Below are 21,960 nucleotides of genomic sequence, written 5' to 3' on the forward strand. Positions count from 1 at the left end.
AACCAAACATCACTACTATGTACTGTGTCCTGTGGTTACATTGGGAACAGTGAGAGCAACCAGTGAGCACTGCAGGGGACACAGGAAAGTGACACTCATGGTGTGCTGGTTTTAGAAGAAAATGGGAAACCTGGAGCTGGAGATCTGCTTCAAGTAATGAGTCACTGACCCAGAGAACAAGCATTTAGTCATGTAGCCAAAAACTCCTGATCTGTACACTTGTTCTACATTGTCGTGGAAATTAATAGGGCTTGGAGCATAGAAACCCGCTTCAGTGCGCTCAAGATTATTACGCACCAAGCTCCATTAATAGCTTGTACTGAAAAGTATAATTGTACCGCTCTCCTGTATAACGATTTACCAAGCGCTCGGCGACAAAGGAACAGACGCACTGGGTCATTTTTATGCCATCTGCCAGGTCTCTCTCCATTGGATATGTATGTGTGTGCATGTGTGTAAGAGCAAGTGTTTGTGTGTGAAAGTTTATGTGTCTCTTCATGGATGAAATGGCTGTGTGAGCTGCTGTGTGAGCTTGTGTGTGTGTGTGTGTGTGTGTGTGTGTGTGTGTGTGTGTGTGTGTGTGTGTGAGCTTCCTGTGTCTTCTGTCCTCTGTGTGTTCTGTCAGGGCAGGGCTTGGTTTATTTACAGCAAGTGAACAAAAAGGGAGTTACAGGGAGTGGCTTCAAGACCACCAATCACAGACATATATACATTCAAAAAGCACAATAGAAACTGGAGTACATGCCCATAAATGGACATGAGCGAACAAAGGGCTCAACTGCCATAAGAAGCACATGGCTTTTCATTGTTCATTGAGGTCAATCCATAAACATGAGTCCATTACCTGTTAGTGGGTCCAATCATACATGATTCATATAAACCAAATATGACAGTGACCATTCTAACTGTTCCAGTTGATGAGGCTTTATCTACATAAGACAATAGTAGCAGTGTTTCAATCACACGGATCCGAATGTGACTAAAAGATGCCCTCTATTAATCTTGGTAAAATAAGAATTTCCATATCACAGACATATCTCAGCAGCACAGGGCCCTGAACTGCAGACATAGATCTGTGCGATGGACTCTTTTTGCTACTAGTATTGTGCCATCTCATCCAGTGGAAGATTTTCACCAACAAGTCTTTCCTGCAATGACAGTTAAAGCGATAATCACTGTAAATAGGGATTATCAGTAAAACCTGACACTGGGAGTCATAATGACTATTTAAACTAAAGAAAATATCCACAACCAAAATTTCCACAACAGCATCTATGATTCAAAGTATTAAAGCCATGGGGGGTAGAATAATAACCAAGCAACATGCATTTTTGAGGAAAATATCAGAAAGCCTTCTGTGTTTTATTTTTTCCAGTAGCATGTTAAGAGTAAGATATTTTCTTCTAACCAGCTGCAATCGGTTTAATCCCTAGTTTAGTCCTTTTACAAAACAAAGAAACTACTGTTTTTTTTAAATCCTCCCCTTCAATGCTTATGCAGTGAAAATCATTTCTGCTCACAGAATTGCACACTACCTTTAATCATAGAGTGCCGGTGTCGCTGCTGAACAGAATTAAATTTCTCTCTTAATGGAACACGGACATCATCAGGATGTGAAAATGCCTTTACCATGAACTCTGCAACCTGTAAGAAGCAGAGGTAGTCAAGTCAATAATACATACAACTCAAAAACTGCACCATCCTGTCAGAAAATTAAAAATCTAGAAGAAAAGTTTTTATTTAATATACTTTTTTTTTTCTATAACAGTCCTTTAAAATGAGAACTGTATCGGTTCAGCATATATTTTATTTTTATTTATTACGGTCAGAACTAAAAAACACAAAAAAGAAAAAAATTCTGCTTTGTAAGTTAGGCAAAGTTCAGTAAAGTACATGATACAATAAAGATATTTTTTAACCACTTAAGCCCCAGAAGATTTTACCCCCATTCCGACCAGGGGGTATTTTGCGATTCGGCACTGCGTGACTTTAACGGACAATTGCTCGGTCGTGCGACGCTGTACCTAAACGAATTTGGCGTCCTTTTTTTCCCACAAACAGAGCTTTCTTTTGGTGGTATTTGATCACCTGTGCGATTTTTTGATCACGCGCTATAAACAAAAAAAGAGCGTCAATTTTGCAAAAATAGCAATATTTTTCACATTTTTTTATATGAAATTCCCCCAAAAAAAATTTAAAAATCAAAATTTTTTTACTTTTTACAATTTGTTTTATGCTACCTATGTTTGGTAAAAAAAAAAAAAATCGCAAAAAGCGTATTTTGATTGGTTTGCGCAAAAGTTATCGCGTTTACTAACAAAGGGAAAGATTTCTGTCATTTTTGTTGTTTTTTTTTTTAACGTGTAATGGCGGCGATCTGCGATTTTTTTTGCGGTACTGCGACATTGCGGCGGACAGATCGGACCCGTGACTAACATTTTTGACACTTTTGGGGTTACCAGTGACATTTCTACAGTAATCAGTGCTATATATATGCACTGTTACTGTAAAAATACACTGGTAGTGAAGGGGTTAACTTTATTTGGGAGGGAGGGGCTGTGTGTATCCCTAGGGGCGTGCTTTCTACTGTGATTGGCTGGGGCTTGAGCTGTATGGACACTGATCAACGGATCTACATACTAGATCCGAGTGATCAGTATCCTAACAGCAAGGAGAATGACAGGTGGCTTGTTTACACAAGCTGCCTGACATTCTCCCTCTCCCCCGCCGATCGCCGAGTGACAGGCGGACATCGGGTCCGCCGGTCACACGCGCAGGGGGGGTCCGTGACCACGCGGGAGCGCGCCTCCGGGGGCGCGCGCTCGCTCCCTAGACCCTCACAAGCTAGTGACGTAGCCCTACGTCACTTTGCCTGTGAGGGGCTGACTGCCGACGTAGATCGGCGTTAGGCAGTCGGCAAGTGGTTAATTTGCATTAACAGTTAATTTTTTAGGACAAGTTGTCCAGGGTCTACTACCTTCTTATATTGTAGGTCCAAAAAAGGAATGATATACAGAGATTTAAAAAATACAAAGGCAATAAAAAAATCAATCTGTAAAAGTAAGCGAAGAGCCAAAAAAAAAAAACACAGAATACCTCAGTGTTTCAGTACTTCTTAGGCCTGGAAGAAGGGGTAGACTCCCAAAAGCTTGTACCGAAAATGTTACTATTAGTGCAAATAAAAACTCATACTGAATTCTGTCTTGTACAGAATTCAAATAAGTTTTTACTAGTGCACCAATATGGCTACACTCATCATACACTTAAAATTAGAAAGAGAGGGAGACAAAGCGAGAGAGAAAGTGTTAAAGATAGAAAAGTGTGATAGGGAGAGACAGATAAAGAGCTAGAGAGCAAAATAAATAGTCAGAAATAGAAAGAAACAGAAAGAGTCATACAGAGAGGAAGAGAATGATTGTATGAGAAAATTTCACTTTCTGCAGTGCAATGACATTGTGTTGAACACGACCTAACACCAGACAAGATTCAGCCCACTCCTGTGCCCATTATCTAGTTTCAGAATATTCCTATAACTTTATAAGTAGCCCTATAGTGGTCACTGATTTCATTGCAGCATTTACCTACCTTTTTCACAGGAGGGAGCTCACTGATCAGGCTCAGGATAATATCTTGTATCAACTCCTCACAGTTTGCAACGCGAGTGAATGGCAGCATTCTACAAGCCCATTCCAGAGCTTCAAAACAATGCTCAGTCACACAGGAGTCATACTCATCTGAGCTCTGGTGGAAAAGGGAATAGACATATTATTTTTTAAATTACATAAGTGGAGCATACAACTAATACCCCTGCCACAATCACCAGAAAGGCACCAAGTAGCAACACCCAATGTGCTCTAAGAAAAAAAAAAATCCAGAAGTGCACAGGCAATCTCCCTCAAGACTATTTCAAATAGTTGGAGTACTCAGGGATTCTCACCCATGCAGGGTGAGGGGTACATGGGTGATCCACCACAAAGAGGGAAAACTGACTTTCAGCTTTCTCAGGATTTTTAAATCCTGAAATGGGACCCAGAATTCAGAAACTCAGAAAGATATTGGGTGGGAAAGGGCCTCCAACCCCGAGTACAGGTATTTGGGACCTGGAAGTATTCGCACACTTACAAGAGAGGGCTTAAAAGGGCAGAAAGTAGTCAGTAGGTGTATGTGAGGTGTTGTGTGAAGAGGAGCTCTTGTGACTTTTCTGGATCCCTGAAGCAGGTGGGAACTTCAAAACCCTGCCGTGGGACAGGCATTTGCTGGCGGTGAGACGAATCTTTATTTTTTGTACCAGGAGTGGAGACCTATTTATCCTTTATGAATGTAAACCGTTTCATTTACCTTATTAAAAATAAAAGACTGCTTTGCTTTTACCAACTCGGCTCACTGGTAATCCAAACACTCCCAAATATTATAATAATGGGGGGATCACAGTACTTCTGCTGAAAATGGAAAAATATGACTTTCTACCTTAACAAAGCCAGAAGCATTTTTATCTACTGTCAGCATCTACTTACTGAATGAAATATTTCCACTTAAGAGCTGCATGATTAATCGTTAAAAAATCGCAATCTCGATTCATTCCCCCCCCCCCCCCTATGATCTTAAAATAGCATGTCTTCGATTCTTACAAAGCTGTTCTCTGCTCACTCACAGCTGTCAAAAAAATATATATATATTTATTTATTTTTAGCAGAGGCCCTAGAATAAAATGGTGATCATTGCAATCTTTTATGTCACACTGTATTTGCGCAGAAGTCTTGCAAACGCAGTTTTTTGGGGAAAAAATACATTTTAAACGTGAGAGAATCATGATCTTTATTCTAAGCAAAAAAATTGTGATTCTCATTTTATCCAGAATCGTGCAGCTCGATTTCCCCTAGATGTAGTGCAGAAGATTTTATTTCCTGGGCTGGACATATTTATTTTATTTTTTTATTTATTACAAGTACTTATATAGCACTGTCAATTTATGCAGCACCTTATATACATATATTGCACATTCACATCAGTCCCTGCCCTCAAGGAGCTTACAATCGAAGGTGTCTAACTCACATTCATACATACACGTACTAGAGTCAATTTAGACAGGAGCCAATTACCGTATTTTCCGGCGTATAAGACTACTTTTGAACCTCAAAAAAATCATCTTACATGCCAAGTATAAAAATCCCAAAAGGTAATTAAAGTGTAATCTATGAAAGCCCTGGCTGTCTGTGCCCTATTCATCAGCAAGGTACCGTAAATGTATCGTAAATGTATTTTCTCATAAATCTCCAAGGTATTGTAAGTATAAGTATTACTGTTAGATGTATAATATTCTCAAGGCGCTGGCGCTGGCTGTGCGGGAGTCCTGTACCGGTATACTGTACCGTAGCTTTGGCTACATAGTATACCGCGCTGAGCCAATCACGGTGAGCGATGCATTCTAATATTGAATGCAAAGCCTGCTCGGATTGGCGGAGTCAGAGAGGCGGGATTATGTTACTCTCTCTGACACCGCCAATCTGAGAAGGCTTTGCATTCAATAATAGAATACATCGCTCACTGTGATTGGCTCAGCGCGGTATATTGTATGTAGCCAAAGCTATGATACATACGGTATACCGGTACAGGATTCCCACACAGCCAGCGCCTTGAGAGATTATACATCTACCGGTAATACTTACAATACCTTGGAGATTTATAAGAGAATACATTTACGGTACTTATGGTACCTTGCAGATGAATAGGTCACAGACAGTCAGGGCTTTCTTAATTACCTTTGGGATTTTTATACTTACAATACCGTGGAAATTTATAAAGAGAATACATTTATATTACCTTGCAGATGAATAGAGCACAGACAGCTAGCGCTTTCATAGATTACACTTACTTAATGACCTTTGGGATTTTTATGCTAGGCGTATATGGTGTTGCCTTGCTTTGCTTCTGAAGGAGGGTAGTCTTATACGGCGAGTATAGCCCAAAACCTATGTTTTAACTTGAAAAGTAGGGGGGTCGTCTTATACGCCGGAAAATTCGGTAACCTACCAGAATGTCTTTGGAGTGTTGGAGAAAACCGGAGCACTCAGAGGAAAACCACACGGGCACAGGTAGAACATGCAAACTCCACGCAGGTAGTGTCGTGGTGCATTTTACATAAATTAGCACTAAAGCTGCTTTTTTCAATTTATGACCTACTACAGCTTTATAAAGTTGAAAGTAATCAATGAGCGAGAGTAGACTAAGAAAATGCTTTCTCCTGCCTAAAGCAGACAAGGAAGTGACTTGCTATAGTTTAAAGACTCAAAAAAACACAAAAAAATATCTGCGCTTGGAATAAAGGTTTATAGGCAGCCAGCACAGTTTGTTAGATTACACACCATACAATTAACCACTTTAATACCGCTCACGGTAATACTACTGCGGCAGAGCGGCACGATACCGCTCAGCCACGTAGTATTAACGTGATGCGCGATCACGGCTCCAGAGCGCGCTCCCGCGCGCCGCGGGTCCCGATCCCGATGTCATTCGGTAGGGAACCGATCAGTCATCAGATACTGACCAATGATTTTTGGTCAGTGTCTGTAGATCGGTCCCCACCAATGGCAATCTGTCCCCTGTCTGTGTAATGTAAACACAGACAGGGGAAGTGATGTCACTGTCCTTCCTGGAGTCCTTTCGGTTCCAGGAGAGAGACAGAGACACACCAAAAACGTGAGTTCCACCAAGCAGCACACTGACACACCTCACATAGGTACATTTAACCCCTTCATCACCTCTGATCACCCCCTGATCACCCCCAAAACCCCTCACAGTGAACACTATATACAGTGGTATACAGATATTTTACTGATCACTGTATAAGTGTCACTTGTGAGCGTAGTTTGCGCCTGCGTTAGGCCCAAATAGGGTTAGGGTACCCGCCACCTATCCCCTAATAAAGTTTTTACCCCTTGATCAGCCCCAGTTAACCCCTTCACTACCTATTACTCTGTGCACTAAATAGAGTATATAGGTAAATACTGATCACTGTATTTAGTGTCACTAGTGACCCTAATTTGCGCTTGCGCTAAGCCCATATAGGGTTAGGGCACCCGCCACCTATTCCCTAATAAACTTTTAACCGCTTGATCTTCCCCAGTTAACCCCTTCACTCCATATAAATCAGTGCACTAATATATACAGTATATCAGATAACTACTGATCACTGTATTTAGTGTCACTGGTGACCCTAATTTGCGCTTGCGCTAGGCCCGAATAGGTTTAGGCCACCCGCCATCTATCCTCTATAAAGGTTTAACCCCTTGATCTCCCCCAGTTTAACCCCTTCACTTCCCTGTCACAGTGTTCACTATATACAGTGATTACCGATCACTGTATTAGCGTCACGGGTGACACAACTTAGGCTAGCTAGTTAGCGTCAGGGTCCCACTACACCACCGTTACTTAGCGTCAGTTAGAGTCAAGTACACTAACACACACACACCACCGTTACTAGTATAGTGTTTGAACAGATCAATATCTGATCTGATCAGAACTATACTAGCGTCCTCATAATTTAGTGTTCCCCAAACGCAGTGTTTGCACAATCAGCACTGATTCCTGCTAGCACCTGCGTTTAGCCCCCCTGCCCAGCCCACCTTACCCAGGCAAGTGTAGTAATCAATAGATTACTGACACTTCCAAAAAACACAAATCACACAAAACCGCTGCGTTAGCAGAGTCAGGCCTGATCTCTGTTAGCACTAGCAGTTTTTCTTTGTAGCGACCAAATAGTCCTCGACAACCAGGTGCTTTTATTACCTAGTAGTCGCATCACTGTACGAGTAAATTTAGCTACCAAAATGACAAAACGTTCGCTCAGTGATGATGCTATATACAGTATAATGGCCATGTCAAGTGAGAGCGATGGGGAAGCCTCACTGTCAGAATCAGGGTCAATATACGAACCAGATGACAGCAGCGGCTCCCTGACAGATAGCTCCGACAGAGGGGTCCCTGCTAGGGTCAGGCGTACCCGACCCCATTCTGGAGTTGTTGACTTGCAAGAACTGGAGGTTTCTGGTATGCAGCAGAGTGCCAGTACTAGTGCCGCTCACACTTCTCGTGAACTGGCAAGCACGAGCGGCCTAGTACACCCTGGACCTTCAACCAGCACTGCAGTATCACCTGGTGACGTGGCGAGTCACCTGAGTGCAGTTGAAGCTGGTGCGGTGGCTAGCACGAGTAGTGGCCCGCAGCCACCGCGTATCCGAAGACAGGCCGTAGAGCCCATAGTGTCCTCCCTGAAGCGCTGGCATATCCTAATTGGCAGCCCACAGATTCCACAGCGCCAGTACTTCCCCCATTCACCGCCCAACCCGGAATCCAAGTGGAAACAGCTGGTTTTAATCCCATAAACTTTTTTGAGCTGTTTTTCACTGAAGATCTTTTCAGATCTATTGTGGACCAATCAAATTTGTACACTCAACAATTCATCGCCGCCAACCCAAATTCACCCCTTGCCAGACCATTCGCCTGGAATCCTATTACGATTCAGGAGTTTAAAACCTTTCTGGGCCTTTCCTTCAACACGGGCATTACAAGAAAGAATGAATTGCGGTTATATTGGTCCACTGACCCAATTCATCAAATGTACGTGTTCTCTGCTGCTATGTCCAGGGCTCGATACCAACAAATATTTCGGTTCATGCATTTCAACGACAATGAACTCTGTCGTCCTCGGGGAGACCCTGAATATGATCGGCTCCACAAAATTCGGCCCCTCATAGACCACTTCAATCAGCGGTTCGCAGCCTTGTTTACCCCCCAACAAGATGTCTGCGTTGACGAGTCCCTGATTAAGTTTACTGGTCGCCTTGCTATCAAACAGTACCTCCCCAGCAAGCGTGCCAGATACGGGGTCAAGTTGTATAAGCTTTGTGACAGGGCCACAGGCTATACAGTTAATTTCCGTGTCTATGAGGGAAAAGATAGCACTGTGGAGCCCCCCGACTGCCCAGGCTACATAGGGAGCAGCGGCAAGATAGTTTGGGACTTGGTGTCACCCTTATTCGGAAAGGGGTACCACTTGTACGTGGACAATTTCTATTCAAGCGTGCCACTTTTTAGACACCTCTATCAATTGCAAATTGGCGCTTGTGGCACCGTGCGATCTAATCGCCGGGGCTTCCCCCAGCGGCTAGTGAATGCCCCACTGAGCTCGGGGGAGAGAGCCTGCTTGAGGTGCGAGGAATTGCTTGCAGTGAAGTGGAGGGACAAACGAAACGTTTACGTGCTGTCCTCCATTCACCCAGACACGGCAGTCCAAATTACTACGGTCACCGGTGTTGTTGTTGAGAAACCCCTCTGTGTCCACGACTATAACCGTAAAATGGGAAGGGTGGACTTCAACGACCAGATGATGGGACCGTACTTAATTGCCCGTAAGGCCAGACGCTGGTACAAAAAAGTGTCTGTATACCTATTTCAATTGGCTGTTTACAACGCTTTTGTCTTATACAAAGCTTCTGCTGGAACATTATCCTTCTTTCAATTCCAAGAAGAGATAATCAGAGCCCTTGTGTATTCAGCTGGTGCTCCTGCCCAACTTCCCCAACCAGATGCAGTGAGGCGGCTGCATGAGAGGCATTTTCCGCAATACCTCCCGAGTACCGATACCAAACGATACCCCCAAAAAAGATGCCGTGTCTGCAGCAAGCGCGGATTTAGGCGTGACACCCGGAATTATTGTCCCGACTGTCCTGACCGACCTGGTCTTTGCCACGGTGACTGTTTCCGTCGCTACCACACACTAGTGGATTATTAGCATAGGGTACAGCACGGCACAGTTTAGGGCACATTTACACAGGGTCTCAAAAGATGTTCGATGGCTATCGTCATTTTGAGAGACCCGAACCTGGAACCTGGAACTCGACGTTTGAAGAAAAAAAAAAAAATACATAAAAGCCAAAAATAGTTGTCGTCTCAGTCATTTTTTATGTTCTTCTACACTTCCTATGTACTTTTAATGTACTTTGTTTGTTTTTCATTCTTTTGTGACCTGTTTCTCTTGCAGGTACTCGTCGGCTACCACGCATTGATTTCATATATTCTGACACAAACAGTGTTTGCGCTCAGCATACATGGATACCTTTGCTGATAGCAGCTGTGGTGATTTTCTGATTTCAGCACTGCAGTTAAAATCCTATTTTGGTATACGTGGATAGCGCCGTGTATACCCATCATTAAATTCAGTGGGTGGTTGTTTGGGCGGTTAATGATGAGAATCCAAAAACTTTTGTTGTGTCAGTCATTTTATATGTCCTACTCTTCCTAATGTACTTTTTTTTAATGTACTTTGTTTGTTTTTTCATTCTTTTGTGACCTGTTTCTCTTGCAGGTACTCGTCGGCTACCATGCATTGATTTTATATATTCTGACACAAACAGCGTTTGCGCTCAGCATATATGGATACCTTTGCTGATAGCAGCTGTGGTGATTTTCTGATTTCAGCACTGCAGTTAAAATCCTATTTTGGTATACGTGGATAGTGTCGTGTATACCCATCATTAAATTCAGTGGGTGGTTGTTTGGGCGGTTAATGATGAGTAATACTACGCATTATTCCTGTGCTGATTTCTGATAGGTTCTCTTTTTTTTCGTTCAGCCCACAGGCTGCATGAAAAAAAAAAAACCTATATGCCAAACAAAGACCAGCAATGTACTGGTACGTTGCTGGACTTTGAGTGGTTATACCAGGATGATGCCTGCAGATTTAGGCATCATCTTGGTATCGTTTTTTACAGCAAGCGGTCGGCTTACATGTAAAAGCAATCCTAGCGGATAATTGGCCGCTAGACTGCTTTTACATGCAGTGGGAGGGGACTCCCCCCCCCCTCCTGCCGCCTTCCGCTGCCTTCCACGGTTTTTCTCGGGCTCTCCTGTCCCACCGGTTAACCCGAGAGTGCAGCCGGTGGTTCAATTATCTAACCATAGAGCTGATTGGAGATGAGAATGGCTCCAATCATCTCTATGGCCTAAGATGCCGGAGGCTACGAGCATTTCATAACTTCTGTTTCGCCAGAAATAAACAGCGCCATTGGGAAATTGGGAAAGTATTTTATCACACCAATTTTGGTATGGTCAGGTGCGTTAAGGTCAGAGGAAAGATCTAGAGTATAAAAGACCCCAATTTTTTTTAAAAAGAGTACCTGTCACTACAGATTGCTATCATAGAGGAAATTTAAATTCACCGTGATAACAATAAAAATGATTAAAGAAAAAAAAATGAAAGAAAAGGTGTCAAAATAACATAAGAAAGCAAATTAAAAAAAAAAAAAAAACAAAAAAAAAAATCAAGCCCCCCTGTCCCCCCGTGCTTGCGCGCAAATGCGCGCACAAGCGTTGGTCTAGTGTCATATGTAAACCGCAATTTCAGCATGCATGTGAGGTATCGCCGTGAACGCCAGGTCGAGGGCAGTAATTGTTGTGGTAGACCTCCTCTGTAAGTCCAAAGTGGTAACCTGTAAAGACTTTTAAAGGCTTTTAAAACCGTACGTAGTTTGTTGCCGCGGCACGGGCGTGCGCAATTTTTAAAGCATGTCATGTTAGGTGTCTATGAACTCGGCATAAGATCATCTTTTAAATTTTACCAAACAATTTGGAATTATATAGTGTATTTCTGCATTAAAAATAAAAAAAAGTGTTTTTTTACGCAAAAATTGCGTTTGGAAAATGTGTGCGCAAATACCGTGTAACAAAAAAAATTGCAACATCCACCATTTTGTTCTGTAGGGCCTCTGCTTTAAAAAAATATATAATGTTTGGGGGTTCAAAGTAATTTTCTTGTGAAAAAAAAATATTTTTTCATGTAAACAAAAACTCACAGAAAAGGCTTGGTTTTCAAGTGGTTAGAAGAGTGGGTGATGTGTTGCTAAAATTGAGCATAAAATGCCAGGACTGTTCAAACACCCCCCAAATTACCCCTTTTTGGAAAGTAGACACCCAAAGCTATTTGCTGAGAGGCATATTGAGTCCATGGAGTATTTTATATTTTGCCCTAAGTTTCAGGAAAATGACAATTTGTTTTTTTTTTTTTTTTTTTTTTACACAAAGTTGTCACTAAATAATATATTGCTCACGCATGCCATGGGTATATGTGAAATGACACCCCAAAATACATTCTGCTGCTTCTCCGGAGTACAGGGATACCCCATGTGTGAGACTTTTTGTCAGTCTAGCCGCATACAGGACCCGGAAAACCAATCCGCACCTTCTGGCTTTCTAAGGGCGTAAATTGTTGATCTCACTCCTTACTACCTATCACACTTTTGAAGGCCATGAAATGCCAAAATGGCACAAAACCCCCCCAAATGACCCCATTTTGCAAAGTAGACACTCCAAGCTATTAGATGAGAGGCATGAGAGGCATGATGAGTCCATGGAATATGTTATATTTTGCCACAAGTTTCAGGAAAATTATTATTTTTTTTTTTTTTTTTTTTTTTACACAAAGTTGTCAGTAAATGATATAATGCTCACACAAGCCATGGGTATATGTGAAATGACACCCCAAAATACATTCTGCTGCTTCTCCTGAGTACAAGGATACCCCATGTGTGAGACTTTTTTGCAGTCTAGCCGCGTACAGGACCCGGAAAACCACTCCCCACCTTCATGCTTTCTAAGGGCGTAAATTGTTGATCTCACTCCTTACTACCTATCACACTTTTGAAGGCCATGAAATGCCAAAATGGCACAAAACCCCCCCAAATGACCCCATTTTGCAAAGTAGACACTCCAAGCTATTAGATGAGAGGCATGATGAGTCCATGGAATATTTTATATTTTGCCACAAGTTTCAGGAAAATTATTATTTTTTTTTTTTTTTTTTTTTTTTACACAAAGTTGTCAGTAAATGATATAATGCTCACACATGCCATGGGTATATGTGAAATGACACCCCAAAATACATTCTGCTGCTTCTCCTGAGTACAAGGATACCCCATGTGTGAGACTTTTTTGCAGTCTAGCCGCGTACAGGACCCGGAAAACCACTCCCCACCTTCAGGCTTTCTAAGGGCGTAAATTGTTGATCTCACTCCTTACTACCCATCACACTTTTGAAGGCCATGAAACGCCAAGATGGCACAAAACCCCCCAAAATGACCTCATTTTGCAAAGTAGACACTCTAATCTATTTGCTGAGAGGCATGGTGAGTATTTTGCATCTCTCATTTTTTTTGGAAAATGAAGAAAAAACAGGAAAATGCATTTTTTTTCCTCTTTTTTCAAATTCCAAAACTTTGTGACAAAAAGTGAGATCTGCAAAACACCCAACATGCCTCTCTGCAAATAGCTTAGGGTGTCTACTTTCCGAAAAGGGGTCATTTGGAGGGGGGTTGTGCTGTCTTGGCATTTCATGGCCTCCGAAACTGTGATAGGTAGTCAGGAGTGAAATCAACAATTTACGCCCTTGGAAAGCCTGAAAGTGGGGGTTGGCTTTCGAGGACCTGTACTCGGCTAGACTGCAAAAAAGTCTCACACATGTGGTATCCCTGTACTCAGGAGAAGCAGCAGAATGTATTTTGGGGTGTCATTTCACATATACCCATGGCATGTGTGAGCAATATATCATTTAGTGACAACTTTGTGTAAAAAAACAAAAAAAAAAATAATAATAATATATTTCCCGGAACTTGTGGCAAAATATAAAATATTCCATGGACTCACCATGCCTCTCAGCAAATAGCTTGGGGTGTCTACTTTGCAAAATGGGGTCATTTGGGGGGGTTTTGTGCTATGTTGAAATTTCAGGGCCTCCGAAACTGTGATGGGTAGTCAGGAGTGAAATCAACAATTTACGCCATTAGAAAACCTAAAGATGGAGATTCATTTTCGGGGTCCCGTACACAGCTAGGCTCCCAAAAAGTCTCACACATGGGGTATCCCCATACTGAGGAGAAGCGGCAGAATGTATTTTGGGGTGTCATTCCACATATACCCATGTCATGTGTGAGAAATTTATCTTTTAGTGACAACTTTGTGTTAAAAAAAAAAAAAAAAAAAAATTGTAATTTTCCCAAAACTTGTGGCAAAATATAAAATATTCCATGGACTCACCATGCCTCTCAGCAAATAGCTTGGGGTGTCTACTTTGCAAAATGGGGTCATTTGGGGGGTTTTGTGCTATCTTGAAATTTCAGGGCCTCCGAAACTGTGATGGGTAGTGAGGAGTAAAATCAGCAATTTACGCCATTAGAAAACCTAAAGATGGAGATTGATTTTCGGGGTCCCGTACACAGCTAGGCTCCCAAAAAGTCTCACATATGTGGTATCCCTGTACTCAGGAGAAGCAGCAGAATATATTTTGGGGTGTAATTACACATATACCCATGGCATGTGTGAGAAATTTATCTTTTAGTGACAACTTTGTGTTAAAAAAAAAAATTTTTTTTTTTTTATTCATTTTTCAAACACCTGTGACAAAAAAATTAAATATTCAATGAGCTCAACATGCATCTCAGAACATTCCTTAGGATGTCTACTTTCCAAAAAGTGGTAATTTGGGGGGGTCTTGTACTGCCCTGCCATTTTAGCACTTCATGAATTGAGATAGGCAGTCAGAAATTAAAGCTGCGTAAAATTTCAGTATTTACACCATAGTTTGTAGACGCTATAACTTTTGCGCAAACCAATAAAAATACGCTCATTGAATTTTTTTTTGTCAAAGACATGTAGCTAAATATATTTTGGCCAAAAAATATGACATAAATTGAGTATATTGGATATTTTTTAAAAGACAAAGTTGAAAATTTCATTTTTTTGCAAAATTTTCGCTCTTTTTTTATTAATATCGCAAAAAATAAAAAGCGCAGAGGTGATCAAATACCACCAAAAGAAAGCTCTGTTTGTGGGAAAAAAAGGACGTAAATTTTGTTTGGGTACCACATTGCATGACCGCACAATTGTCAGTTAAAGTCGCACAGTGCCGAAGCACAAAAAGTGGTCTGGACGTAAGACAGCAAAATCCTCCGGTTGTAAAGTGGTTAAATGACACATAGTGAAGTGCAGGATCACCTCAGAAAATTCAAACAAACCACAATGGTGCAGTACGTCTCAACAAATAGGTTATGAATTTATATTTAAAAAAAAAAGCACTCACAAGTAGTAATATTAAAAAAAAAAAAAAGCATGTATACATCAATACGAATAGGCTGTGGCTCAATAGCGTGCTTACGTCCCAACGTTCTGACCCGCTTTACAAGTTTCGCCATCCAATGACGCCTCTGAAGGTACCTCACTGATGCCTCACTGCTTGGGAGTGCATTATTTTTAAAATAAATTCATAACCTATTTGTTGAGACGTACTACTGCACCATTGTGTTTTGTTTGAATTTTCTGAGGTGACCCTGCACTTCAGCGGACGCACAAAGGTTTTTATTATATCTTTACTGGTCGTGACAGACAACATAGTGATAACATGTGAATACCACCTTTCCTTGCATTTTTAAGCTGGTGTTGACTTCTCCATAACGCGAGAGTCAACGCCGTCTGGTAAGCAGATTACCTTATACTCACGTGGTGCTGTGTGACACGAATATTTCCATCTGTTAGCCATCGATGTGCGGTGATTCTTCTGGTTCACTCAATATATGGACTGTTATTGTGCTGTAGAGACTTTCCACTGGCGCTGACTCTTTTGTGTTGTTTATTAATTTAAAGACTGCTTTACAAAAAGGTACCACTTTTTGAGGAACGATTATAATGTTGCTTTATATTGTACCCTATCAGAAATTTATTAATGCAGACTTGTAGAGTAACTGACAGGTAATCTGCCTTAAATCTAAACTCAAAAAGTGAAGATTTGCTGTTACAGTTAGAAATGGTAACAGTGTCTAAGCAGGAGCCTGACAATTGTACCTTTCACATTGCACTTCTGGGAATGTGTGCATGCCTAGACACTCTTGTGCCTACAGCCACACAGCTGTATATCTGTAGTGTGAGGTCTAAGACACTGATGCATCTGAATGTTAGTCTCTGGATTGAGATTGGGTGAGGTCACTAGTTACTACTGTACTGCTCACTGTTGTCCTTGCTAAAAGGCTGAAATGAGGAAGCAAAACTCTGCATCTACCAAGATGGCCACCTCCACACACAGAGAGACAGTGCAGAACAAGGCACTGTAAGTCAGCAATGAGGAAAAGAGTTCAGAACAAGCAATAAGTCATCCAAGAGCTGCAGGGAGACCACAGGCACAACTGGTGACTGCCCATTCCTCTGGCCCATTCCTCTGGCTGCGTTTTGTGGCACAACTTCCAAAGTTCAGTTCCCATTTAATTATGTCATAAGAAAGTCCTACAGCTCCCCATAACTACAGTAATCATGAGTGTCTATAACTGCTTAAATTGTTTGTTGTCCCATACTCACAAGCAATACTCAAAATTAGGACGACACTTGTAATCTTTACACTATTGACTATGGTTTCATGGTTTTCTAAATGTAATTACTGTTAGTGAGCTGTCGCAGTTTTGAAATAATCAACATGGAAACAATTGGAAAGAAAAAAAAATAGTACTTTATAAGCAGCACTCAAAACATTTACTGTAACATTGACACCTCATGGATCAAAATACAAGTGCTCAGTCACAAATCCCAACAACAAAGATTAAAGGGAAAACAAGTTCACAACAATGCAGAATAGATCCTGTACCTTAAAAAGCTTGCCACTGTCTCTGGCTTTTTGGTATTTTCTGCAGCTCAATGATAATCTCTCACGTACATGCAGCATCCAGCAAAGAGCACAAAGCTCACGAAAGCAGCCTATAAGAGACACTTGAAACTTTACACAAGAGACTGTAAAACTGCACTAAAGAAATGTAAACATCAAACTGAAAAATTCATATTACACAACACAGGCCAAATGACATAATGCAATATGATTAATAAAATAAATATCACAAGTTTTAGCCACACACGGCTGTCATTTCAGTACAGCGCTGTATATTCTTCTAGGGGTTCAGTGGCATAACATTTTTCTCCTGAACAGGGAGTTCCTGGCCCACCTCCCCTGCTATGAACACTTTCCTATAGTTTAGTGGTATGTAAAGAGTAAAGATTAGAGCTGAACTTCCAGCATGAAAACATCCACCCTTCCAGTGGGTCCCTGAAACATTAACTGCTCATTTTGTCTACAGCATGATGAATAACCTGATATACTTACACTATGCCTCACTGCTGCAGAATTTTTCGAGAGACTGGTCCCCTGAAGCCTCTTCACTTTGCAGCCCTACCCATCACAGGTCTCTGACCAATGTCACATACAATGTAGGATCATAAGTCTTGTACAGGTGGATGCCTAGGGCCCGTCCTCATTCTAGAGGGTTGGAAAGTGAAGGAGAGCACCAGATGCCGTGCGAGCAAGGAATAAGGTAAACATAATCATCTTTCCCTCAGCAAAAGGAGCAGTTAACTATTAGTGTGAAGGGAGACCAGGATTAACAGCCCTGCTTATAGAATTTCTCATTTACAGAAAAGGACCCCATTGATGTTTACATTTGGCCAAAATACAGCTAAGGCAGAGCCACAGAAGTGTGTATATACACACTGTATAATGTTCACATTTTGGAGCATGTTACACCCATATTGTAAGGTGTAATGTGTAACATGCTCCAGTAGTCCCCAATGTATAATGATCTTCCACAAATTGGCTTCCTCACCTTAAAGTGGTTCTAAAGGGCCCCCCTAATACCTGAGCCCCATCACGAACAAGCAATGTGCATGAGAGCCTTGGCTCTCCGGGGACTTTCCTTCCTTATTGGCTGAGACAGCAGTTGGAGACATTGGCTCTCGCTGCTGTCAATCACAGCCATTGAGCCAATGAGAAGAGCGGGGTCGGGGTAGAGCCACAGCTCCGTGTCTGAACAGATACACAGAGCAATGGCTCAGAAGCACCCTGCTCGGGTGCCCCCACAGCAAGCTGTTTGCTATTGGGGCACTCGCAGGAAGAGGGGCCAGAAGCGCTAGCGGGGGGCCTGAGAAGAGGAGGATCAGGGTTCCTCTGTGCAAAACCACTGCACAGGACAGGCAAGAACAATGGGATTTTTGACTTACCATAAAATCCATTTCTCTGATGTTCACTGACGGACACAGCTTCTGATATTCTTAACCATTGGGTTATACTGCCCCCTACAGAAGTAGGACATTAGGCAGAAAAAAAGTCTGACTATGCTTATGTGCAGTCCCAGGGGGTATACTCCCTCTCTCTGCTATAAGTATTCAGTTTAGTTACAAGCAGTGCCAGAAGAATTACAACTCCACAGAGGGGTGGGTGCTGTGTCAATCAATGCACATCAGAGAAATTAACGGTAAGTCAAAAATCCAATTTTTTTCACCGACGCCTGATAACAGAAGGCCCAGGAGGCACTGAGCGCCCAAGTAGAGTGCACCTCGATAGGGAAAGGAGGAAATCGACCGCTGATGGAATAGGCCTGAATCACCGTCTGTCTGATCAATCTGGGAATGGTCACAGAGGAAGCGGACAACCATGTCCAAGACCCATCCGTAAGCACAAATAGTGAGTCTGACTTCCTAAAAGACTCCATAGCTGCCAGGTACACCCTAATTGGCTGAAACACATCAAAGACATGCAAGGCAATTTCCTTAGGATGTTTTGGCCTGGGACACAGGGAAGGCAACACAATGTCTTCATTCAAATAGAAGTCAGAGACAACCTTTGGAAGGAATGAGGGACAGGGGCGAATAGCCACCTAATCTCTGTAAACCACCAAGTAAGGTGAATGACAGGATAACGCCGCCAGTCAACAAAATGTTTTCATTCCCACCTTCTGAGACAGCATAAACAAGGGAATCTCCGGAAGAATCTCAAACTGTGAACTTCTGGAGGACCGAAAGCACCAAATTGAGGTCCCAAGGCAGCAACGGAGACTGCACTGGAGGAACCAAATGGCAAACACCCTGAGGAAAAGTATGCAACAGGGAGTGTGTGGCCAAGGGTCATTGAAACAAGACCACCAAAACCGACACCTGGCCTTTGATGGTACTCAAGGTCAATTTCTGTACAAACCCCCGTTAAGGAAGGTCAAGATCCAAGCCACCGAGAAGGAGCGAGGATGAACCCCAAGGGACTCACACCACACAATTTACGTCTTCCACGTAAGATGGTAGATCTTCCTAGAAGTAGATTTTCTAGCTTTAACAGAGTTGGAATCACGGATTCAGACCAACCCCTATCCTTCAGTACCTGGCTTTCAACAGCCAAGCCATAAAAGCCAGCGACTGTAGAGCAAGGTGGAAGATTGGCCCTTGGGACAGTAGATCCTCCCTGAGAGGAAGATTCAAAAGGAACATCAGCAACCACAGTTGCACCAGATCAGCGTGCCAAGGCCGGCGAGGCCAGTCTGGGGGCCACTAAGATGACTGGAATCCCTTCTGCCTCGTTCCTGTGTAGAAATCTTGGCAGAAGCTTGAGAGGAGGGAATGCGTAAACCAGACGATACTGACCCCAAGGGGCCACCAGTGCATCGGTGGCGTCAGCTAGAGGATCCCGTGACCGTGCCACAAACCTCTGCACCTTTCTGTTGAGCCGAGATGCCAACAGATTGAGGTAATCCGAGTGCCAGCTTTCCACTCCAGGAATGTGTGCGGCGGAAAGGGCTGAAATGAACATTCTGCCCATAACGCTGGCTATCACCAGAGCCGATAGGGCACTTCTTGTGCCCCCTTTGTGATTCACATAAACCACGGCTGTGGCATTGTCTGATTGAATGCACACTGGACATCCTTGGAGATGATCCGCTCAATGTTCCAGGCACAGTCTGATTGCTTGGCACTCCAGAATATTAATCAGTAGTCTGGACTCTTCAAGGGTTCAGACCCCCTGAGCAGAATTTCTGTCGAGACGCCTCCCCAACCTGACAGGCTGGCATCCGTGGTGACCACCGTCAAATTCAAGGGATGAAGGATTTGCCCTGCTGGAACGCCAGAAAACAAAGCCACCAGATCAGGGATCCTTTTGCACCCCGCCTCAGCAGGTTTTGGTTGTCCAGAGACTGAGGGGTCTTGTCCCATTTGATCACAATCTCCCTTGCAGGTACCTTGTATGGAACAGTGCAAACAGTACCGCTTTGAAGGTAGACACCCCCAGGCCCAGCACTCGCATGCAAGTCCGGAGGAATGACCATCTGCTGGACAGCAGGAGGCGAATTGCAGCCTGCAGTCTCTGGACAATCTCAGTCTCTTTGTCCAGAGGAAGGAGTACTCTGGCTAAGGCCAAGTCCAGAGTCAGACCCAGATAGTCTAGTTTAATGGAAGGAACCAAGACAGACTTCTGAAGATTCAGAATCCAACCAAACTTCCTCAGGGTCCGTATGGGGATCTCCAGGTTTTCCACTAGCGCAGTAGGAGAATCTGCATGCACAAAAAAAAAGTTGTCCAAGTAGCCCAGGACCGCGATTCCCTGCTGATGTAACAATGCTAGCACCGGAGCCAACACTTTTGTGAAGACTCGAGGAGCGGAGGCGGGACAAAAGGGTAACGCCACAAACTGATAACGTTCCTCTCCCACGGCAAACCGGAGGAAGTGCTGGTGACCGACACATATTGGAATGTGGATGCAAGAACATCTCCCTGATGCATGGGAGCCACCACCATGCGAACAGACTCCATTCCGAACTTCTGCACCTGCACAAGCAGTTCAGCACCTAGACTTCCTTTCTGGGGACTGTAAACAGGTTTCAGTAAAACCCCTGAAAATTTTCCGAAGTCAGAACCGGGACAATCACCCTTTGAAGTAAAAGGTCTTGCACCGCCCCAAAGAGAGCCTGTAAGCGGACCGAGGACAGTCACACGTTGGAAGGAAAGAAGCTTTGCGGAGGGTAAGAACGAAACTTGATCTTGTAGTCGGACCGAATGACTTTGTGGACCCACTTGTCTTGCACCAGGGTAGTCCATGGGTCTGGGAACCATCGAAGATGTCCCCCCACCCCAGATATGCCTGAGGGCGCACCTTTAAGCTGAAGGAGCCTTGTCCTTGGGTCTGTAGAAGCCCACTTTTCACTTGCCAGACCAAAGGCTATAATCCTTTGTCAGTCGACCCTGAGGGACAAAAAAAAAAAAAAAAAAACTTCTTATGAGCCAAGGAGGGCCCACATTTACGACGAGGGTCCTTGCCCTTAGTAGCCTGTGAAAGAAGGGTACCCCCCCCCCCACCCCTGTGAGACCTTTAATGTTGTCATCCAGGGTAGCACCAAACAGGCGATCTTCTTAAACAGGAAGATCAGTCAAGGTCTTTGTAGAAGCATTTGAGCCAAAAGATACGCCGAAGGACCACTGTCGAAACAGAGAGCCGAGCCACTAGGGGAGCAACATCAAAAGAGGCATCACAGATAAACTGCAGCCTCTGGACCAGCTGGCCCGCCAGCTCAGCAAAGGCAAGGGGGCGCTGTTCTTCCTCCAGGTCATGGCGTAAAAGCTTAGCCCACTTAGTCAAAGTTTGAGACACCAGGGCAAAGGTGAATATCAGTCTCAGTGCCGAACCAGCCAGGGTGTACATATTGCATGCCACAGCTTCCGCCTTCCTGTCAGCCAGGTCCTTAAAGGCCGGGAACTCTTCAACCGGAATCATGGTTTCCTTGTTTAATCTTGAAACTTGAGGGTCCACCACCAGTGGAACAGTCCACTTCTTAAGAAGGGACTCCTTATAGTGGATTTGCCTTGCAAAGCGTGTAGGGACCCCATGGGGACTCTGGTCGTCCCCACTCTGTAGCGACAATTCTGTCAAAATAGGAGGGGAAAGGTTACACCTTTGCCTCTCTGGACGGCTTGTGAGTGCCAAAGGGAACCTGTTCCTTTGTCACAGCTGCGTCCTCCATCTTTAAGGTCTCACGCACTGATACACTCAGTGCATCCCCCAGCATCTGTTTGTGTGCGGTTGCAGAAATGGAGGAATCCGCCTCACTATCTGAGCATTCAGGACCC

General features: G+C 43.3%; 1 protein-coding gene across 1 annotated transcript in view; it reads right to left on the reverse strand.

The window, feature by feature from the left end:
- Positions 1-21,960, reverse strand: part of CPLANE1 (ciliogenesis and planar polarity effector complex subunit 1) — a 383,258-nt gene that overhangs the window by 245,126 nt on the left and 116,172 nt on the right. Inside the window, exons 22-24 of the mRNA XM_082255738.1 lie at positions 16,676-16,785; positions 3,586-3,741; positions 1,536-1,644 (exon numbers count right to left, since the gene is read on the reverse strand). Coding sequence (XP_082111864.1) covers positions 1,536-1,644; positions 3,586-3,741; positions 16,676-16,785 — 375 coding nt within the window. The remainder of the gene's footprint in view (positions 1-1,535; positions 1,645-3,585; positions 3,742-16,675; positions 16,786-21,960) is intronic.

This window comes from Pelophylax lessonae, assembly GCF_965119305.1.
Source record: "Pelophylax lessonae genome assembly, chromosome: 1".
Lineage (NCBI taxonomy): Eukaryota > Metazoa > Chordata > Amphibia > Anura > Ranidae > Pelophylax > Pelophylax lessonae.